At 35.9% G+C, this 20,791-nt stretch overlaps 2 protein-coding genes across 2 annotated transcripts in view; one reads left to right on the top strand and one right to left on the bottom strand.

Annotated features, from left to right (window-relative positions):
• The window catches only part of LOC124644927 (solute carrier family 35 member C2), a 35,333-nt gene extending 19,103 nt beyond the window's left edge, over positions 1-16,230 (bottom strand). The window contains exons 1-2 of the mRNA XM_047184614.1: positions 15,863-16,230; positions 11,724-12,011 (exon numbers count right to left, since the gene is read on the bottom strand). Coding sequence (XP_047040570.1) covers positions 11,724-12,011; positions 15,863-16,048 — 474 coding nt within the window. The 5' untranslated portion in view covers positions 16,049-16,230. The remainder of the gene's footprint in view (positions 1-11,723; positions 12,012-15,862) is intronic.
• An 889-nt stretch (positions 16,231-17,119) lies between these two features.
• On the top strand, positions 17,120-19,180 carry LOC124645068. The gene has a single exon (XM_047184808.1). It carries the CDS (start codon positions 17,325-17,327, stop codon positions 18,087-18,089), a length of 765 nt encoding a protein of 254 aa, XP_047040764.1. The 5' UTR covers positions 17,120-17,324; the 3' UTR covers positions 18,090-19,180.
• The last annotated feature ends 1,611 nt before the right edge of the window (positions 19,181-20,791 follow it).

Below are 20,791 nucleotides of genomic sequence, written 5' to 3'. Positions count from 1 at the left end.
TTGTCGGCCGCTGACTGTGAGCGCGCGTTACGCAGTTTATTGCTTTTTCATATATATTGAAATTGTCGTTCACACCGAACCGACTATACGCTGTTACGTCGTCTGTTGTAGCTGACTCTCAGTGGCCGATTATTTTAAAACGCAACTATGCACGGCGGACGCGGATTGGGTACGCGGACGCAATTGCCGAATAGCGCCGCTCCGCCGCGTACGCACCGCCCCGCGCCTCGGTACAGCACGTCGATAATTTGTGTCCCTTTTATATAAACTTAAACGTATTAAAGATAGTAACTCATCGAATGTTTTACTGTCATTCGAAAATATTTCTTGAACTTATTTGGATAAAGTCTATATTCGAAATATAAAGTATGAAATTGACCAAGAAAACATCTCTTCAAATTTAAGGGATGTACCCACAATCTCTTCTTTTTATTATTTTCGTCTTCCTCTAGATCTTCGCAAATGGCAACTATCTGAATGCGCATGATGTAATTGAAATATAAGTGAAACGTCTGATTTGAAAAAAATAAGTTTTATCGTTTATAAAATACTACGAGCAACTTCAAATACTGAGCCCTTTTATGTGTAGAATAGTCAGCCGCTCAGCGTACGCATCTAGTGTGAACCTACAAGAGCCTATTCTTTTGTTCACACATGTAGCGCATCGTACGCTATAGCCTATTGTCGGCTTGGTGGGTACGCGTACTGCAGATTGAGTCGACGTTCACACTGGGGCAGACAGTGAGTATACTCACAGTCAGCGGCGGACAATACGTTTGGTGTGAACAATCCCTTATAGTGCACAAGCATTTGCGCAAACACAAGTGCACTCACTATTCTCTCACTCTCATAGCCCGATGGGACGATAATCCGATATGAGCGGAGAGAGATACATTCTATAATGTATCTCTGCTAAATATTATCAATCTATGCTTATATTATATATAAACATGATGAGTTTGTTTGATGACGCTAATCTTAAAATCTACTGGTCCGATATAATAGGATAGGGTTTCATGTATGTAGGAAGACTGTAGGCTACTTTTACCCGGGTGTGCGAGTTCCCGGGACACGAAAAACCACTGGCAGAAGGTAATCAATCATAATTGTTAAGTTATTCGAATTGTTTTAATGGCCTTGACAATTAATGGAAACGTGGAATTTCTTATCAAAACGCTTTTGAACTGAGTCAGTTATCTGACGGTTGTTTTATTGTGCGATATTATCTGAATAAGATAATGTCTGCGATAGATATTTATATGAAAATAATTGTTTTAATGTGTTAACCTGAGGGGGTCTTGATCCTACGCGCTCCTCAAAGAGAATCAGCAAACCTTAGTGGGGCCTACCGGGATTGTTCGAAAGAGTTACTGCGGCCCTGGCACCTAAACCTAAGAAGGTTGACCTAACATGATGGGTTTTAGCTAGAAGGAGTCTGACACTCTATCACTCTGCTAACCCACAGCGAGTTAGCGGTATCTCAATGAGACGGCTTCATACCCCACAGGTCCTTACGGGCAGCCAGAACCCGTCTATGATCATCCAGACTAACAAAGGTTGTCATGATGATATGGAACGATTGCTTATTTGATGCTCGCAACCTAGCCACCCGATCAAATAAGCAATCGCTCCATATCTGACACTAGTTAAACACCATACGATTATGAGGCAGACCAAAACAGTTGGGAAAATGCAGACGGTGATATCGTTCGAAACGTGTTTTCTATCTCCATAGGAAATGTTATCAAAACCAGTTCAGAAGTTTATCAGTGAAAACGCTGTAACTCACATGCAGTTAAATTAATTAACCTCTTGTATGCGAGCAGTTACAGACTTACGGCCGTTACCAATATTATATCTATCTGTTGTTTTAGTTTCTTACTAGAGATAGAATAAGTGTAAGTAAAACAGCAAATATATGTATAGGGCATTGGGAATGGTCGTTTTCAGACAAAAGAAAACTCGATTGTGTCTGAGATCTTAAACTTGAATAACAGCATTAAGTATCAGCCGTTTTACTCGATCCGCTTCAAGGCTGCAGCCTCTTCTCATATCGAGAGGGAATGAGCGTAAACCACGCTTGCTCAAATCAGAATTTTCATATCGTGTCTGGAAATTCCATCAACTGCATATTTCTGTTGCATTTTGTTCTACACGAAGATGCGGGAAGATTGTGATATATTCGCAATATCTGAGCTATAAAACACTAACTCCTTTCCCACGGTTTTGCCCGCGTCTTGTGGGAACTACTTCCTGCTATAAAGTAACCTAATCGTTATTTCTATGGGCTACACTACAGCCAAATTTCAAGAAAATCCAAACAGTACTTTTGACGAGAATATAGAGAAAGAAACATACATACATAATGCACATCTAATCATATCTAGGTATCATATCATCTCATTTTATTGAATCTAAACATCTATATACATCCAAACATCAATAAATGCACAAAAAATCCATAAATACATACAAATTACAAACATTCTAAAATACATTCTCACACATCCAAAAATACATTGAAACATCCGTACATACAAACATTCGTTTCCAGAGGTAATATTAGTAGGGTACAATGTTTGGTGTTGAGAGCCAGTTTTTTCGCACAAAGTAAATAAAAGCGAGCAACAAAAGGATCGCTGATGCAGAGACAGTTTCGAGTATCAAATACGCTAGGACGAGTACGCGGCGCGGAAGCGATGTGGCTAGGGCTGGCACTTTATTTTTTCAATCAATCATCAATTTTTATCAAATCAAATCGAGAAATCATAAGGAGAACCAATGCTTGGCGCAGTCGGTCTGTGGATTGGTGACCAGTCATGACTAGTTTCTCCGTATTTCGGATGGCAAGAAGTCAATACAAGTAGTCTTACTAAGGAGGCAACTAGACCCATTGTTTTAAATGGAGTGACTTCCTATCTAACCTCCGGTTGCCCAGGTAAGAATTAAATGGAAGCCTGACCCCAACATAGTTATAGAAAGGCTGGGCAGATAATTTATTTTTAATATTTATGTGAAGCTATTTTTAAACAATATGTACTACTTGATATTCAATTGCACTAACAACACAACGAATGCAAATAAATAATAATCATAAAAAGACCAATTAAATAAATAACGCAAACTAAAGGAAATATACTTACTTCCGAGGATTTCCTCCTTCCGAAGGGTCAGTCCCACCACTAATTATAAAAAATATGATAGCAATGTCCTTCGTAATATTTACAGCATAACGATCATCATCATCTGCCTAGAATGTTCCCAACTATGTTCGGATAGGTTTCCAAGCTAATCGGATGCAGCGGAGTACCAGTGTTTAACAAAGAGCGACTGCCTAACTGAACTCCTCAACCCAGAAATCCAGGCTACCCATCACACCTAGGCAAGGTACAGTATGAAAAATATACAAAAATGCTGTTACACAGGAGACGGATGTAGGCTACCGTTTCATGGGAGTAGTTCCACTAGGATGCGGGTGAAACCGCGAGCGGAAACTATTAGACAACATCATTGACGTTTTATCTCACGAATGTCATTGGTCGTACAAAGACAATGTGCATTTACACACAAGTATGGCTCGCCCTATGAGATAAATAATAAGTGCAAGGCCGATTTCGACTTCGGTGGCTATTCTCATGTAAGAGGATCAGCCAGCTGCGCAGGACATACCAGAGGTATAGTGCACAAATTTTTACGCAGACACAGGTGCTCTCTCTATTCTTTCACTCCGGAAAATACGACACGACCGCAGTGAGAGATCAGGCGCAGGATCAACATTTACAGTGCTCTCCGATGCACGGGTATATCAATCACCGACTGCAGGCTACTTTGTGAAAGTTTCTTAAACCAAAGCGTTTTCGGCCAGACCCGTGCGTAGCAGTTGCAATCCCGACCGCTGGATCAACGAGGCAGTCTATCGTGATATAAAATGATAGGGTGATGGTGGGCGTTTTGGGGGCTGTGTTTTGTAATATTATTTTTTACTTTCGAAAAGTGCTGTTTTGCAGCCAAGTATGGATGATTGATATAAAACATGTCTAACAAATCGGCAGCCCTACCGGTCGTCAGCAAAGCAATTACATAGAGCTCGCCAGCCATATGACCGGCGGATGCAGGCCGGCTCGCGAGCGATGCATCGACAACGATTACTTACATCACAACGGTTCAGACACAATCAAGGTATATTTATATTATAAAACTGAATAAATTGTTTGTTTGAACGCGCTAATTGGACTGGAATAAAAAAATATTTCAGTTTTATGACGATTACATAGCCTATTTATCGAGGTTTAACCTGGTAAAACCGCTGACAGAAGTTTATTTTGTGGCCATACTCAATATTATATCTATCTGTGATTTTGCTTCCTAAAGATAGGATTTTGACATTACTTGTATCTATGGGGCTTATAATAAACTTCTATATCTAGTAAACAAATCAACAAATAAATAGGAAATTACATCAAATTGAAATCAAAGGCAAATCACACTGACATAATATTCGAGATTAGATACCATATTTTATTAGTAAAAAGGTAATTTAGCTATTTAGTGAACAAAAAAAGATTTAATTTGGCCATGTGTGTATTGCATCGAATGTCGGAAGGGAACCCTATATTGCGTCGCGTAGCCCGAAATCCGGATCCAATCCAGATCTTTTTTTTTCTGTCATATAGCTGGCCTGCTAGCTTTCTATTTTTGACAAATGTAATGAATCTGGTCGTGTACTGATAGAATTGAGAGACATTCGTGCAATAACACAAGCAGTATTATTTTATCTTGCTACATAAGTTCAAACGAATTTCTGCGACTAAAAGTCTAGGCAGATGATGATAATTATTTATTTATTTATCAATAATTACCAGCTAAGATTCATACAGATGATGATGTTTTAAATAAAATAACCAATGACCATAAATACAGGCCGAATGATTCTATTATGTTTTCGTTTAAAACTAACTGTTGAAGGCTGAAAATAACGCCATGGTTAGATAAACGAGCGCTGATAAGGAAATCATTTGCTACGCTAAGGAATTATAGCTATGAATTAATTTAACCATATCGCAGAATGAATGTAGAGTTATATAATAATCATCTGCCTAGCCTTTTCCCAACTAAGTTGAGATTGGCTTCCAGTCTTACCGTAAACTGTTGAGTTTCAAATCAAAAGAAATTTGATAATATCTCGATCAATATTTTTATGCGCTCGTTACAATGTGTTATATATTTACAACTTTATTTCAGGCAACTTTATGACATACATAACAATACATATAAACTAATACATAAAATTATACGAACGATATAATAATATCTAAATTTTTTTGGTTCACTTCTTCAATATATTTTTTACTGTTACCGAACATAAAATTAATTAGTTTTAATTATAAGAATAGCATAGATAATGAACGGTAATGTTTTAAATCATTAGTGCGCGCAGTCAAACACGTTATAGACTCTAAAATGATATTATGATTCTGACTTTTATTTATTTACTAGCTGATCCGGCGAACTTCGTACCGCCTAATTATTGGAGGCATATTTTACACAATATTTTTTTTATTTTTTCTTATTTGCTCACCGTTTAGACCTACCCTGGACTACGACAAACATTTTAAAACCAAAATCAGCTCAATCGGCCCAGCCGTTCTCGAGTTTTAATCAGACTAACGAACAACAATTCATTTTTATTTATATAGATAGAAGATAGATAGATTTCATTTACATACCGACTATCACACTTATATTACAAAGGCGAAAGTTGTAAGTTTCTAAGTAGATTCCTTCTTCACTTGCAAACGACATGGATTTTGATAAAACTTGACTGATGAAGAAAGAGACTAAATTCGATGGCGGAAGGTAGCCAATAATAACCAAAACATAATTTATCTTTTACGTGTTTCAGAAGAATAATAAGAATCCATTCTATGTATTTCAGCATGATAGTACCTCTTAGTTTGAAGAAACTGCAATAAAGTTTTACAGTTGACCCAGATATTCTGCACTGAAACTCACTCTGGCAACGTTGAAGGCAGCAAGTGCCGCCGTAACGACATTAATGTAGCCTGATCAAGTGCATAACGTAGTTTATTTACTTGTAACTAAGTTAGGCGCGCGGTTCCAATAACGTCCCATTAAAATACCCGGGCAAAGTTTAACCTAAGATATCCAGACAAGCTTGCTGGGGCTGCGGGATTCTTGCCTGCCGGGGCTGCGGGATTGTTCGAAGCAGTTACCGCGGCACTGGTACGTAAAGAGCTTAAGAAGGAACATGGCGGGTTTTAGTTATAGTTCGGCCATTCAGAGAATGCGTTCCTGACACGTCGCGATTGAACTGACGACGTAACTACATTCATTGATTATTGATATAATAATGTTGTTTTAATGCTCCTCAATTGTTAAAACGGTAAACAACCAGCAAAAATATTTTTATCGTAACTGCAACGCCATTGCAAAGTTACGTCGTCAGTTCAATCGCGACGTGTCAGGAACGCATTCTCTGAATGGCCGAACTATAGTAAGAGAGTAAAATTACCTTAGTCACTGTACTTTTCTTTGGTTAGTTTATGAACGCTGTTTCGAAAATATGGTTACATATAATTTTAGTATGCGTTTCAACCGATAAAATAAAGCCTATATGTTACAAGGAAACAGTGTTTCGAAATTTTCGATCAAATTCTGAGTAAAGAAATTCCCTACATTTTTATATTTAAACTAGCTTTCCGCCCGCGGCTTCGCCCGCGTGGAATAAAACAAATTGTACGTCATCCCTCGGGAATTCCTCATTTTCGAGGATCCATTATCGTATCATTTAGCTTCTAAATTTATATGTTCATATTCGTTTGCAATATATATGTAGATGTAAAAAAAAACAGTTTAGACGATTAAACAAATTGTACATCATTCCTCGGGAATTCCTCATTTTCGGGGATTCATTATCGTATCATTTAGCTTCTAAATTTACATGTTTATATTCGTTTGCAATATATTACCTTGTTTTAAACGACACACAGCGCCATCTACAATCCATCCATCAAGCAAACAATATTTTTGTTTTCCCTCGGGAATATCTATTTTTTCGGGATAAAAAGTACCCTATTATTTAATCCGGACTTCTAACTTTACGTCTGCAAAATTTCAAAGCAATCGGTTCAGTAGTTACGGCGTGAAAGCGGAACAAACAAACAAACAAACTCACTTTCCGATTTATAATATTATAGTAAGGATTGGTTATATTCAAAAAAAGTTCGTAAGTAATTGATATGAATAACACAGAATATTAGTTATTTATAAATAACTCAATATTTGCGGTAACTGAAGCGTGAAATGCAATAAACTCGTCAAAAATTTTAATAAATTTTTCAACTCACGTATTTCGGACAGATTTTTGACGAAAATATTTCACTGAACAAATACACAATCAATTTTCATCGTGTTCCTACATATTTGGACAACGAGGTATTCGGTTATACTCTCCATATTTACTGAATGCCCATTCTCAAAAAACAACATGAGCGTACGTTGTTCTTAAAACAACTGTTTGCTTTGAAAACTGGACGAGAAAATTGATAGTAAACAACTTTTTTAAAACCGACAATTGCTTCCGTTAATATATGGAAGTACCTTCCGTAAGTTACAAGTTCTTAAAATTACTATAAGCGACTTACAAAAGGGTTGTGCATAGGTAAATTAATCGGAAGTTAATTAAGTAGCCTTTCCGTGAGCAAAACTTACAATTATAAAAGCTTCCTAAGATAACTGCCGTAACTTTAAGCTGCCGATGAACTTAGGCTTAAATATTTGGTTAAGTTTGCATATTTCCTGAGTCTATCAGCGAAGATTATGGGTATTATGCAAAGTTCTGTGGGGTGGCGCCCCTACCGCCTACCCCCCTAATAAGCGAGCAGTCATAGTGCATCGAACATCAGCTTCGCTAGCTTTAACAACTTCATTGGTGCAACTTTCTAGTAACTTTATAACGAGCGTGCAAGATCTTCGTGCTTCAGTAAAGGTTTGTGTAACCAGTAGTTAAAAGTTAGAAACTCGCTGACTATGAAATATGTATCCCGTTCTAATGATCATCCTTATTTCACGGGTGGAAGGGTCATGTAATTTCGTACTGTAGTTTCTTTTTTTTTGTCAGAAGCTTCGTTAAAAGAAAAACTTGAGCTATATTTTCGTCAAATTAGCATAACAAGGAGTCTGTCTCTGCTGTTCTGAACGAGACTACGTCTTCTTACACCGATACTTCGTGTGCATTATTATGTAGTTTAGTTTTAATAATATTTATGTAACATATTTAGGACGAACTTTTTTTTTACATAAATATTGTATTGTATAAATAAATGAATATGATGAGATAAAATTTAGGTGATAAACTTATTCCAATCTGCTAGAATGAAAATTTTTGAACACACATAAATTCGTACACGTTCATCCCCTTTCATGGATTTATCCATTCAAATTGATAAAGTAAATAAATCAGTTGACAATTTTCAACGGTTATTTTCACAGTACCTGTGTGGTGTTAATTCGTTTACCGCTACAGTAAACCGACGCTCATTCGGACGTGTAATCGAATTGGACGGCACACAATAGATTTTACAATGAAATTCGTCAGCTCATCACGTAAACCCTAATATGAGATAACCGTATAATATATCTGTAGGCTTTATTTACAAAGGTTATCTATACTAACATAATAAATAATAAAATCTCCGAAACTAACTGAACCGATGTGAACAATACTTTCACTGTTGAAAAGCTACTTCCCTTGTAACATGGCTTATGTCTTACAGCCAGTTTCTTCATCAAAAGTTAAAGCCAAAGTAAAAGTCAAAGTAATGTCTAAAGTAAAAGTAACGGTCAAATTCAATTTTTGTATTAGTTTTGCTGTCACTTTAGCCTTAAAAAACGTATTTGACCGTTACTTTTATTTTAGACATTACTTTAACTTTTGATGAAGAAACTGGCCGTTAGACGGCATTAATGACAGCAGCATGCGCAGTCATTGTCAGAAATCTGACATCAATATTTGACGGTGACTGCACGAGCTGCGGCCGCTTCGATCCAAAACGCGGCATGTGCGGTCGGCAGTTGCAGTCGGCAGCTAGAATTCAATGCGTACCTTAAAGCAACATGTTACTATAACCATCTCAAGTACAAAAAAATTAGCAAGCAAAAGAAGTCATGTTTTATAAATATGATTATGATTAACAATGGATGTTACTAAGTTTCTTATACCTACAGCCAATTTACTTTTACCAACAACTTGCTATAATAATTGGTAGTTTATTTTCGTAATATGTAAATATGTTTGGATGATTTTTTAATAGCTATATTCTTGTACAACTAATTGTTCCCTGCGGTTACCCAGTATTGGGGGATGGGGGATCTTCATCCAGCAACCAGATAAAAGACTTTTGTAAGGTTCTAACTTCTGACTTCTGAGTACGTATTTCACTATCGGCTATTTCCAATATACCATCTTTACGATAAGCTTACTAGAGATGGAGTTTCGACAATAGACCCATGCAAGTAACGTCAAATTCATAGCTCTTGTTGCTCACTAGAGATAGGAAATAAACAACAGATACCTATATAGAATATTAGAAATGGCTGCAAGACAGGTTGACAGACAGTGATACTTTCGCATTTAAAGTAAGAATTCCTGTCAAAATTCACAACCGTACGTCTAGAACTTTGAAAAGGTCGACATAAATCAGCTTTAAGTTCTGAGAACGATTCGATTTATTATTAAAGTTTTGAAATGCATTGTCATGTTTAACTTCCTGCCAACCCTCGCTAAGGAATTTCTATACAGGATGTACATAATTTGTATATATGTAGTAGAAACATGGTGGTGCAGTGTTATTAGCAAGTAAGATGTATAATGCTAGGTAGAGTTGCCTGTTACCACAGAGGAAAGAAAGATGAACGGAGATGTCATAAGGCAGGTAGACCAGGCGCCTTTTTGTAGGTCAAGTAACGTACGAGAGGCGTAATCAGTTACTAGAACTAACGAGGCGTTCGGATTCCTTGGCAAATCACGATGAATCAAAAGTCAAATGGTCTTGATTGACTGGTGATTTCGTAAAAAAAAAATCAGGTTCTAAAGAAGGCATATGAGGGCGGAACTAGGTACGTTCCTCGTCCCCCGAACACCCGCATTTTGGCGCGCTACTTTCTTAGACAATTTTGCGATATGATATCTCCGCTATTCATTTCGTTTCCGTGCTTAAAACCCAGAACCGCGAATGCTCATCTAAGGATTAACTTGTAATATGACGTCAATTTTGCAGGACTTGATAGCAGGCTCTTAAAGCAAATAATTAAGCGGTCTTTCCGTATGGGCAAAGTTGAGTAGTTTCCGAGATATTTGATTTTAAGGATTTTCAATTTCCAATTTCAATTTCCGAGATATTGATCAAATGACTCCTCCCGCTGTGGGTTAGCAGCGGTGAGGGAGTGTCAGACTCTTACTGACTAAAAACCGTCGTGTTCCGTCGTAGGCCTTTTATGTACCAGGGCCGCGGTATCTCTTTCGAACAACCCGCAGCCCCGGCAGGCCCTGACCCTACTGGGCCCCGCTGGGGTTGCTGACATCTCTACATATAAAACACCCCAATTGAACTTTTGAATTACGGAATTCCAATATCATCATCGTCTACCTACGCTATTGCCAACTATGTTGGGGGGCCGGTTTCCAGTATAATCGGATGCAGCTAAGTACCAGTGCTTTTCAAGGACCGACTACCAGTCTGACCTCCTTGGTAAGACTGGTTGTCCAAAGAATTATGGAATGCTAATAATACGTTAATTAATATTCTTAATTAATGTTTTTGTACGCGATTCCCGCAGTTTTCAATAGCATTATGTACATTATAATAGAACACAGCGTAAACTTTATGCAAGTACAATGCAGTCGACGCAATCACGTTATGTTAATGCAATTTGGCGTCACAACCACGCGACATGATGGCAAATTCGGTGGTTCGGCGAATTTACTGCGTTATTCTAATATTTTATACTGAAATGTAGAAATATTTATGTAAATTTTGAGGGATTTATCAACATTACATACATGGATATGCGTAGTATGGAATATAGCAGCAGGGAGCAATCGAAATCCAATCATACATATAGAATTTAAGAAATGCTTTCTTAACTTTAATTTACCTAGTTGCAATTTTTACCTACATAAAAAGACCACTGTATAAAACAATATCAAGGGTTTCACTTCATGTTACGGACAATGATACGAAACAAGTATAAAAAAATATCCGAGAACAATATATATCGGGTGTGTCGTTCACAATCACATTAAATTCTATCGCATATACTTTATGATATTCTATGGCGAATTGTAAAAAAAATAACGTAATCCATTCAGTGGTTTAGCCACAGGAGTCATTTTTCGTTTTTATAATTTACAACATCATGTGTAAAACAGAGATAAAGTTAGGAGTATCGAATGTTTTGATCAGTTGACAGCTGTCAGTTTTCAAGGAAGAATTACAGTTGTTTGTAATGACTGACTTTTATATGGTGTTCTAATTTTCGCACATTTTTATTCTATTTACTTTGTTTGAAAAATTCATTTTTTTATTTTTACGTATTTTTCTTTTTTCTTTGTGTTAATGGACATATATTAACAAGTATATTAACGCATTTCATTCAATGTGATTATGAACGACACACCCGATATAGTAATAATAAAAACCTACCTTTTTCTCCAATCCCAGCAGTATAGCGAAACCAAGTATGAAAATAATGGTCGTAGACTTGGTCATGGTGTAGAGAGAGATGGTTACCAGCTCCAGGCCCCAATTAGAGAAGCCCACGTCGATGCCACTGGCCAGGCCCGTAGGACCCACAGACCGGAGGCAGGTCATGCACGGCAGCATCAGCTGAGGAGTTCCCGTGATGACATGGAGTACCAGCCTCACGAGGACTGAGAGTATCCACTTCACTATGAGGTGGTACATTACCACCGTGAGGGGGAACTTGAAGTCCTGCAAGGAGGATACTTGTTAGTTTGGGAGTTGGTCACATTAGTTGGTATAAAAAGTGTACCAACATTCAACTATGGGTATTATTATGGTGGGATCACACGATACACACTGTAAGTTTGTATAGCAATTTTTTAAAGTTACTTGTAGGAAATAAAGTGTTTGTTGTGTTTGTTCATCATGAGCATCTTCCTGCCCTGTTCTCAAGTCATTTGGGGCAGCGCAACATGTCTTTTTCTTCCATTCCTCTCTTTCAGACGTCATACCTACATCCACTCCCTTCTGCTTCATGTCCTCTTTTAGGCAATCAATCCATCTTTTACTCGCAGTAAACACATATCCGTACGAACTTAAAGTCCGTGTAAAAATCTGTAGTGAATATATGATGCATGTTTGTGCAGACTTATCATTGGCTTTTGTACGCACCGATCTGTTGCCCAGAACAATTCTATGAAAGTCTGAGAAGACCGACCATTAGATTGAAAATGCAATCTGTAATTAGATTGTCAGATAAAAACATGCTGCTTTGGAAACCAAGAAACCTGATAAGAACTTTTCAGCAACAAACATGGCTAGTGATTATATCTTTGAAAAGTTATTTTACATTTCTTCTTCAGTCTCGAACACTAATTTAATTACATTCCAGCCGTATTTAAAACTAGCTTCACTTTTACAACCCCGCAATTATTTATTACTCAAGACAGGCTTCATTAAAAGACAGCTTTCATTAAAAGAAATCAACCCGACCGAGGAAACTCTATCGAATTTCTGTAAAGTTAGCAGAAACAGTATTGAATCATATCGATTAAAATGCCGAGGGATATACGAAATTGACTCTTTCTCTTTTTACTTTAACGGTTAAACCACTGAACAGATTTGGATGAAATTCATGCTGGAGTTAAATATAAACATGAAATATTTTCCTTTGCTGTCACATCTCTATCACTTTAAGGTTTGATGTAAGAGAAGCCATACTGAGTTAAGCTCGCCTTTATCTTTCAAAAATGTTTATGAAAATATACGTTACCGTATGGTTGCAAGACCCATTGATTCATACGTTGTTTCTCGATTGGAGATCGAATTTTAGCAAAACAATGAATACATAGTTTATGGAAATCCTTAGCTATGTGATCACTGCTACTCTACTATATAGCAACTGTTACAGATTGAAATTCGCACAAATAAATGCATAACGCCAACAGGCTTAGCTTTGCAATGAACAATGTTTCTCCGAATTCAATCCGGCGTGAAAGCTGCGTTAATTAAAGCGAAACATTGCCATCGCAAATTCTGGTAGCGCTAATGAGACCGGTCTGCCTTGAGCGAGCGCAACGCGAATTATTTTGCACTCCCTAATGATGACTTAATAAATATAAGTAATGACGTATTTCTAAGGCGAGATTCCAACGGTGTGTGGCACTGTGACGCCCACATATGTCTACTAGTCTACTCGCTATATAAAAAAGTGAGAAACAACCTTCGAACACTTCTAAAATGTCAGAGAAATTGCATTTTTCTTTTGCGCAATACAGTTACAACTAGGTACTAGCAGTGGACTCGCGCCGAAAATTACACAATTTTGACCGCGAACAATTTTGGTGGAATCTCGGCATAGCAACACTTCAGTCAAGATTTTTGTAAGGAAAAAGTATTGAATGAAAAAATTGTATGGAAAATGCATTCATATGATGTAGGTAGCGTTTGGTACATCGCTCAGCTACGACGCACAGCTGTTAATAGTACTCTAGTGTAATAAATCAACCTCGCTAATGTAGCAATTTTTATCGTCAAATAACTTTGCCAGTCTGAAGTCAGCCATTAGACACCCATTGTGACGATCGTTAAGGGTCAATTCCCACTGAAAGAGCAGCGGCCGGCAGCGACCGTAAGAGCACGGAAAATGTAAGAGCGCGGCGCGGTGCGGCGCCGCGCGGCCCGCCGCACTCGCGCACAATCCCTTGCAATTACGGCCGCTGCCGGCCGCTGCCGGCCGCTGCTCTTTCAGTGGGAATTGACCCTAAGGGATTGGTGGTCGGTGTATCGGTAATTTGCAACAGAGCGACGAAGATATTTGACGATAAACGTGCAGATACTTTTCCGAAAGGGGTTCGTGATATCTTAATTACTAAAAAACGTTACCTAAGACGACCCACTGACCAAAAGGTAGTTGTGAAGTTTGAATATTTTAAGCGAAATTACGGCTGGACAGCTATTTTTTTTTTGTACACCTATGAATGTCTCTGGCTGAGATAAAATTTTGTAAATTGTAAATTCGAAATAAAAAAATCTAAATCTTTATTTCAGTAGTGTAATGTAAAAATGCTAAAATTAAGAAATAAATCGAAAAATGACACTGAAAAATACAGAATCGAGCCATTTCAAATCCTGACAAATTACTATCTTTTCCTAGTTATCTTGTTCATAATTTACCCTTTTAAATTATTTATTTTAATTGTTAATATTTATATTGCAAATAAGTATATTTGCAGTTAGCAATCAAAGAACTTTTCGTAAATAACCTGATGCATAAAATACATGGCTTATCTAAATAAATATATTTTCTTTAAAAAAAAACAATATATTAAAAAAAAAACCTTTTTTTGCAACTTATATGTGTTGCTTGGTAAATGGTAATGATAACTGAAATGAATATTGTACAGTAACTAACAAGGAAAAATGTTCAAAAATTGAGTAGCATTTGAGGAAAAATAATCAGCCTTCAGTTTTTTTGTATGCATGTAGATTATGTGTTTTACTTTAAGTTTAAGTTATACATATACAAATTATATTAATGGTGTCTTTTATGAGTGTAAGTTTACCTTTCATACTTAATAGTAAAGTTGGTTGTCACTTTAACTATAGTGCTAAACCCGGTGTATGGCATAGCACAGATACATGAGACACATGATTATGTTTTGTTTTATAATTTGCTGTATACAAGCAGTTGATGCCAGGTGAAACCATAGAGAAGAACTGGTGATTTGTAATTTGGGTGTTCATAGTAGATAACTAAAAATGCTGTTTTATATTTTTGTTCTTGCAAACTGGCAGGTTAAGATATACAAAAAGAAAAGATTAAGTGCCTTCTGTCATGATAAGATGTTGGATAGTATTTCAAACTCCAACTGTGTAAGATATTTGTTATTTTAACACATAATATAAATTATACATAGATTTATGTTGAATAGATAACAGCTTGTCCTATCATTGATTTAGTTAAATAAATAATATCTATAGCCAGTAAGTTTATTGACCAAGATAAGTTAGATTAAATGTATTGGAGTTAATGCAATAATTGATAAATTAATATTCTGTAGTACCAGAGAAAATTCAGTATTTTTCTTTTATTATTTACTTTTATACAATGTTTATTTGCAATTTTAAAATCAATAATTATTTTCATATGATTTCAACATGTGTTAAATACTTTTTATGTCCAAAATAATTCAAATTAAGTTTAATTTTACTCTACAAGGTGTATGCCAACCACATTATAAATAAACAGAAAAACTGACTTCAAAACATGACTAGTATACAAACCAGTTTTATAGAATACTTAATTACAACTTGACATTATAACTAAGCCAAAATGTGCAATTATTTTTGACAAAACATTTAGTGACGTAACTAACTTCGAGGTGGAAATGCGCGAGAATTTGCGAAGCAATACAATAAGCTTAATTTGATGAAAATAATATCGCAAACGCAAACTAAAGTAAACATTTGCTGTATAAGTAAAAAGTAAAGTACGCACAGCGGCAAACTCAAACATGGAACATTGCGAACAACTTACAAACACGTAGCAAAAAAACAAAACATGTTAAGCAAATAGTCACTGATAACAGAAGCCTTACCGTCAACAGCCATCTCTGGTAAAACGTGAGGCCGATGGACAGCGAGAAGTACAGGAGAATTAAACCCAAAGACAGCAGGCTCTTCTGCACGCACACTTCAGACCATTTCGGTTTCGGCTTCGTTGTAAACACATCCTCATCAGCATCCGACTTCAACGGCAGCTGTTCATATTTTGCGCCTGGCATGGTCGGCGCAGGACGACGAAACCGCTTTCAGAAACTCACTATGGCGCATATCAGCTAGGATTTTCGTGCAAATGAATTTTAAACAAGTTTAAAATACGACTTGCAATAAAGTTTCACGATTCCCGTTTCAGCTGGCGAAGCACTCCGTCCACCGTTTTACCACAGACTAACTATATTATTGTTACGTACGAATTTACTCGTGTACCTCATACCTATACTTGCTATGTTTGTATTTTGTATAAACACAACTTCGATGTTGTCGTTCAATAAAATCAAGTGCCAGCATGGAAGGAAAACTTTTAACATGTGGTCTGGATTTTACATAATTATTTTTAAAATGAGTAGAAATTGCACACATTAATTTTGTTTCGAATAACGCATGAATAACGTCAAATAGTTTATAAATACCTTCAAATAGAATAAAGTTGTCTATTCACAGGATCCTCGTGTGACCCAGGTTTAGTGTTAATTTATAAATAAGCTTACAAAATTATATTTAACACTGCTTTCTGGTGGTACTCTGGGACCTAAAAATCAAATAAAAATAAGGTACCACTTACAGTTACCTTTTAGTTACCTTTTTAGAATTCGTGAGTCCTCTTTAAACATTGCATCATTGATCATCATAATCATCTCAGCCGCACGACATCCATCACTAACTGAACTCCCTTCTTTCATAATAAATAGACCATTGAAGCTTGGAGTCCTGGTTAACCGTCAGCTTTATAATATTATTTTACAGCGAGCTTTATGTGAATGTCATGGTCCTGCTTAATTAAGGAAGTAAGTTGGCAACATTAAACAAACCTGTCAAGAAAATCATAAGAAAATAAATAGTCTATGGGACACATAGTCTATGAATATCAATATTGCCAATTTAAATGTAATGTGAAAAAAAAGTATTAAAATTTCTTTTTAATATCTCTAATTGAGAAGATATTATTACCATGTGCCGGTTTTTCTGTATCAATAATGTAAATTTTTATTATTGTAGCTCTTTTTTTCCAAAAGCTTAGCTCTATTCTAGCTCTTTTTTGAAGGCCATGATATAGCTATAGCTCTTTAAAGAAATTGAGTTGGCAACACTGGTGGAAAATTGATTGCAGTTCCCTGTTTCGTAAACAAAAAGAAAGATAACACAAAATACGTATTTATCATTCTACCAAGGAACCTATTAGAAATGACGCACTATATTATAAAATTAATTAAAATGGTATGATTCCTTAACTAAATTTCATGAGTGACTTTGAACAAAGGTGATTGTACAATATTCAAGATGACTGATTCAAGTTCTTTTACGTCTCTGTTTGCTTTGGTGGATAGTCATTTATCCAACTGCACTTTAAATGACAGCCCGAGCGATGGTCGTGTCGGTTCACTGCCAATGCCGATGCTAAACCTTCCTCGAGGATTGTCTGACACTCGGATCTCATCATCGTCGCAGAGATTGCCTATTCCAAGGTTCAGTTTGAGTGAGAGCCCCATCGCTAATGTTCTCTCGGAGCAGCTGTCGAATATGCTCAAAGCTAAGGAGCTTAAAAAGCAACAGGAAGAGGAACAAGAGAGACTGCAGGAAGAGATGCGAAGATTAGAAATAGAGGAAAAGAATTGTGTAATAGACTTGATGAAAGCAGTGCAGAAACCTGGGGAACTAAAACCAACGAAACCTCAAGAATCCGTCAGCATCAGCAGTTCCTTTGAATCACTGATTTTAGATGGCAAAGAGTTTGCTAACGACTCCTCGAAGGAGTCTGCATCGGAAGCTGTGCTGTCAGCTCCGGAGCCTGAACCATCATTACCAATTACCACAGACATGTCATACATACTCAAACAAAAAATTAAAAGTGGGAAATGCTCAGCATTTGGAAAAGTTCTTACTTCACGTTTACGGCCTGTAGCCGCTCCTTACTTGAGAGAAAAGGTGCCTTCAACCATTGTTCCATTTGACTTCAGCACCAAATCACCGTGTGACTTGATTAAAGAGAAGCTTAAGAGAAAGCCGGTGCACACAGTCAGTAATACGTACCATGACTTTTTCTGATTAATGGGGGTTGCTATTGATGACAGTGATTCTGATCAATAGTAACGTTAAAAACATGATGTTAGTATAGATTGGGGTCACTGCATCAATACCCCTTCTTGTTAGTGTAAAATAATGTATTTTTTATGACTTTTTAATTTAATATCTAGAAATTGGAATTACGTAATCATTGCATTAAATAATCTATAGTTTATTGAATTTGTGAATTTGAATTTAATCCTCTGGTTGTGTCTAGAGGGATTGAGAATATCCATGGAGTAAACTTACTTAACATGGAGTTACTTCACTTTTGTGTTTTAGATGACAACTTTCATACAGAAGACTATTTTCATAGTGTTATTGTATCACTTTAAGAGATTAGATAATAGAATTGACGAAACATGTATGCATACATGTGTATAAATATTATTAATGATTATTATGACATTGATTTGAATATTAATTATTGAATATATAGCGGTTTATGTCCCCATTAACAAGTGGTAGCAATTAGTTTTTTTTTTTTTCTATAATTAAAGATCAATAATTCAGCACAGAACCAAGAATGGTCCTTGGGTACATTTCTAGAACTATGTATTGAGTATATTCTTTAATTTTGTTAGAGCTCTGTAAGTAGCCTATTGTTGTTAATATTAGCATTAAAAAATCTTAGAAGTATGTTGTCCTCAACCAGAATCACATAGTTTGTAAAATTACTGTATTCTGTAACTGGTTAATTTACCTGATTAGTCTTAATGGCTTACAGCCAGTTTCTTCATCAAAAGTAAACGAATTTTACAGTTACTTTTACTATTACAACATTACTTTGGCTTTTACTTTTGATCAAGAAACTGGCTGTAAGTGATTAAAGCACTTACTTCAATTATAAGTGTGAGGGTTTGGTGTAGGTCAAGGTAACATTTCGAGGAAAGCCTGACTTTTAAAAAGTTGAAATCTATCAGAGAACATCCGTTTTGTGTGAAACAACTGTTTACCTTGACAATTAAAATTGAAAATTCATAATAAACAGTTGTTTTCCGAAAACCTAGAAGTTGATTTTGTGGGTAAACTTGGACCATAAATACTTGTAAATAAAACATTTGTAAATTCTTGCATTGATTTTTATTTCTTTATTTATCTAATACTATAGTATTTTCGCCGCAAAATGATATGCAAGACAAACTTATATTAAGTGCAACATAATATTTTAAACGCGCCACATAATGAGCAAAAAACTGTTGGGAAACTACAAACTATCTTTAATATATACATTATTCATTAGTTTTCAATTATTTTTACTGTACATTTATCTGTACAACTTTAATTTGTTTGTATTTATTAAGTCTAAAAGCGTAATTTCTATTGCCTACTCATTCGATATAAAACAATTGATTCGTAAGGTTGAGCATTCTATTACTTATGAACTGACAGACACATGATTACGGCGAAAATATTAGAAGTTCCTATCTACAAACAAAATAGCTCAAAACAATAATGGCAAGACATCATTTCTTATTCGCTAATAGCTATTTTACACGCCATTTATTTACTACACGCCTAAAACTTTTGACTATCTATAAAAAACAGAAAATATATGAAGTTGACAACAATTTTTCCTTATGCTAAGAAATTTGTGTTATGTTTCTAAAAATAGTTTATTATCATCCAAGCTTAATTTTAGCCTAGAGTGGGCTATAGTCCAAAATAGACCTTATGCTTACGCAGTTACGTACTTGTTTCCAACAACAAAAATATTGGTTTGCATTGGAAACACTTCTTCCTTGTTCTCTTTAAAAGAATTCTATAGGTGAAGATAGAATGAACATTCAGTAAGTTAATTTAATCACATCCTATTTCAAGAAAATTTAATTAAAAATAGAACAACAAATTTACAGTTTTTTCATTGCTTAAAGAAGTGATAAACAATGGACATATTTGTAAGTATTTGAGTAACTACTGTATTCTATATATTATTTTAGTGAATATTGACTATAGTAACTAGTCTATTGCAATACGCGGTTTTATGTATAAGCTATGGCGAGGTTCTATTTCCTTTTTATGAACAACCTAAACATGGTCTGTGTGTTACAGAAATAAAGAGAATTTTGTTGAAAACTCAGAACTGAAACGCTTATCTTAAGTCCTATACACGGAGTAAGGAAAAATGAGTGGAGATGCCATGATGTAGGTAGGCCAGGCGCCTTCTAAGTTAAATACGAACGGTGGACATTTTGGCGCGCTATTTTCTTAGATTTTCCGTTATGACATCTCCGCTAGTCATTTTGTTCTCCGTGGTGCTATATAGCTTACGGTGTATGTACAGTAAAATGTAATATTAGGTGCATTTACAGTTGCCAGATCTAGTCATGGTGATTCCCAATATTCTATCTATCTATTGTTCTAGTTACTAGAGATAGAAAAGCATTGCACATTTGGGGCTAATGTGAAAATTATATAGAAAGATTATTGGGTGCAGCCGTTAATAGATAATTAAAATATTGGACACATTTTAATTCTATGGTTTGAAATCTAATCACTGTATTTATACTGAAGTTCATCAGCGTGTATTGATCTTATAAAAAATTAGGTTTAAAGTGAGTCCAAGATGATCTGGCAACATGGCTAATTTACAATGGAGAGTAACATCCAAGTCTTCTTAACTACTTCGATACGTTAACGATACGTTTTGAGTGCCAACTGCCGACTGCACATTCCGCGTCTGC

Source organism: Helicoverpa zea, chromosome 31 (assembly GCF_022581195.2).
Source record: "Helicoverpa zea isolate HzStark_Cry1AcR chromosome 31, ilHelZeax1.1, whole genome shotgun sequence".
Classification (NCBI taxonomy): domain Eukaryota; kingdom Metazoa; phylum Arthropoda; class Insecta; order Lepidoptera; family Noctuidae; genus Helicoverpa; species Helicoverpa zea.
The sequence above is the reverse complement of the archived record's forward strand: the minus strand, read 5'-3'. Positions and strand labels throughout refer to the sequence as shown.

What these genes read in the sequence shown, in the direction of transcription:
- LOC124645068 (XM_047184808.1), top strand. Translation starts at nt 17,325, where the DNA reads ATGACTGATTCAAGTTCTTTTACGTCTCTGTTTGCTTTGGTGGATAGT.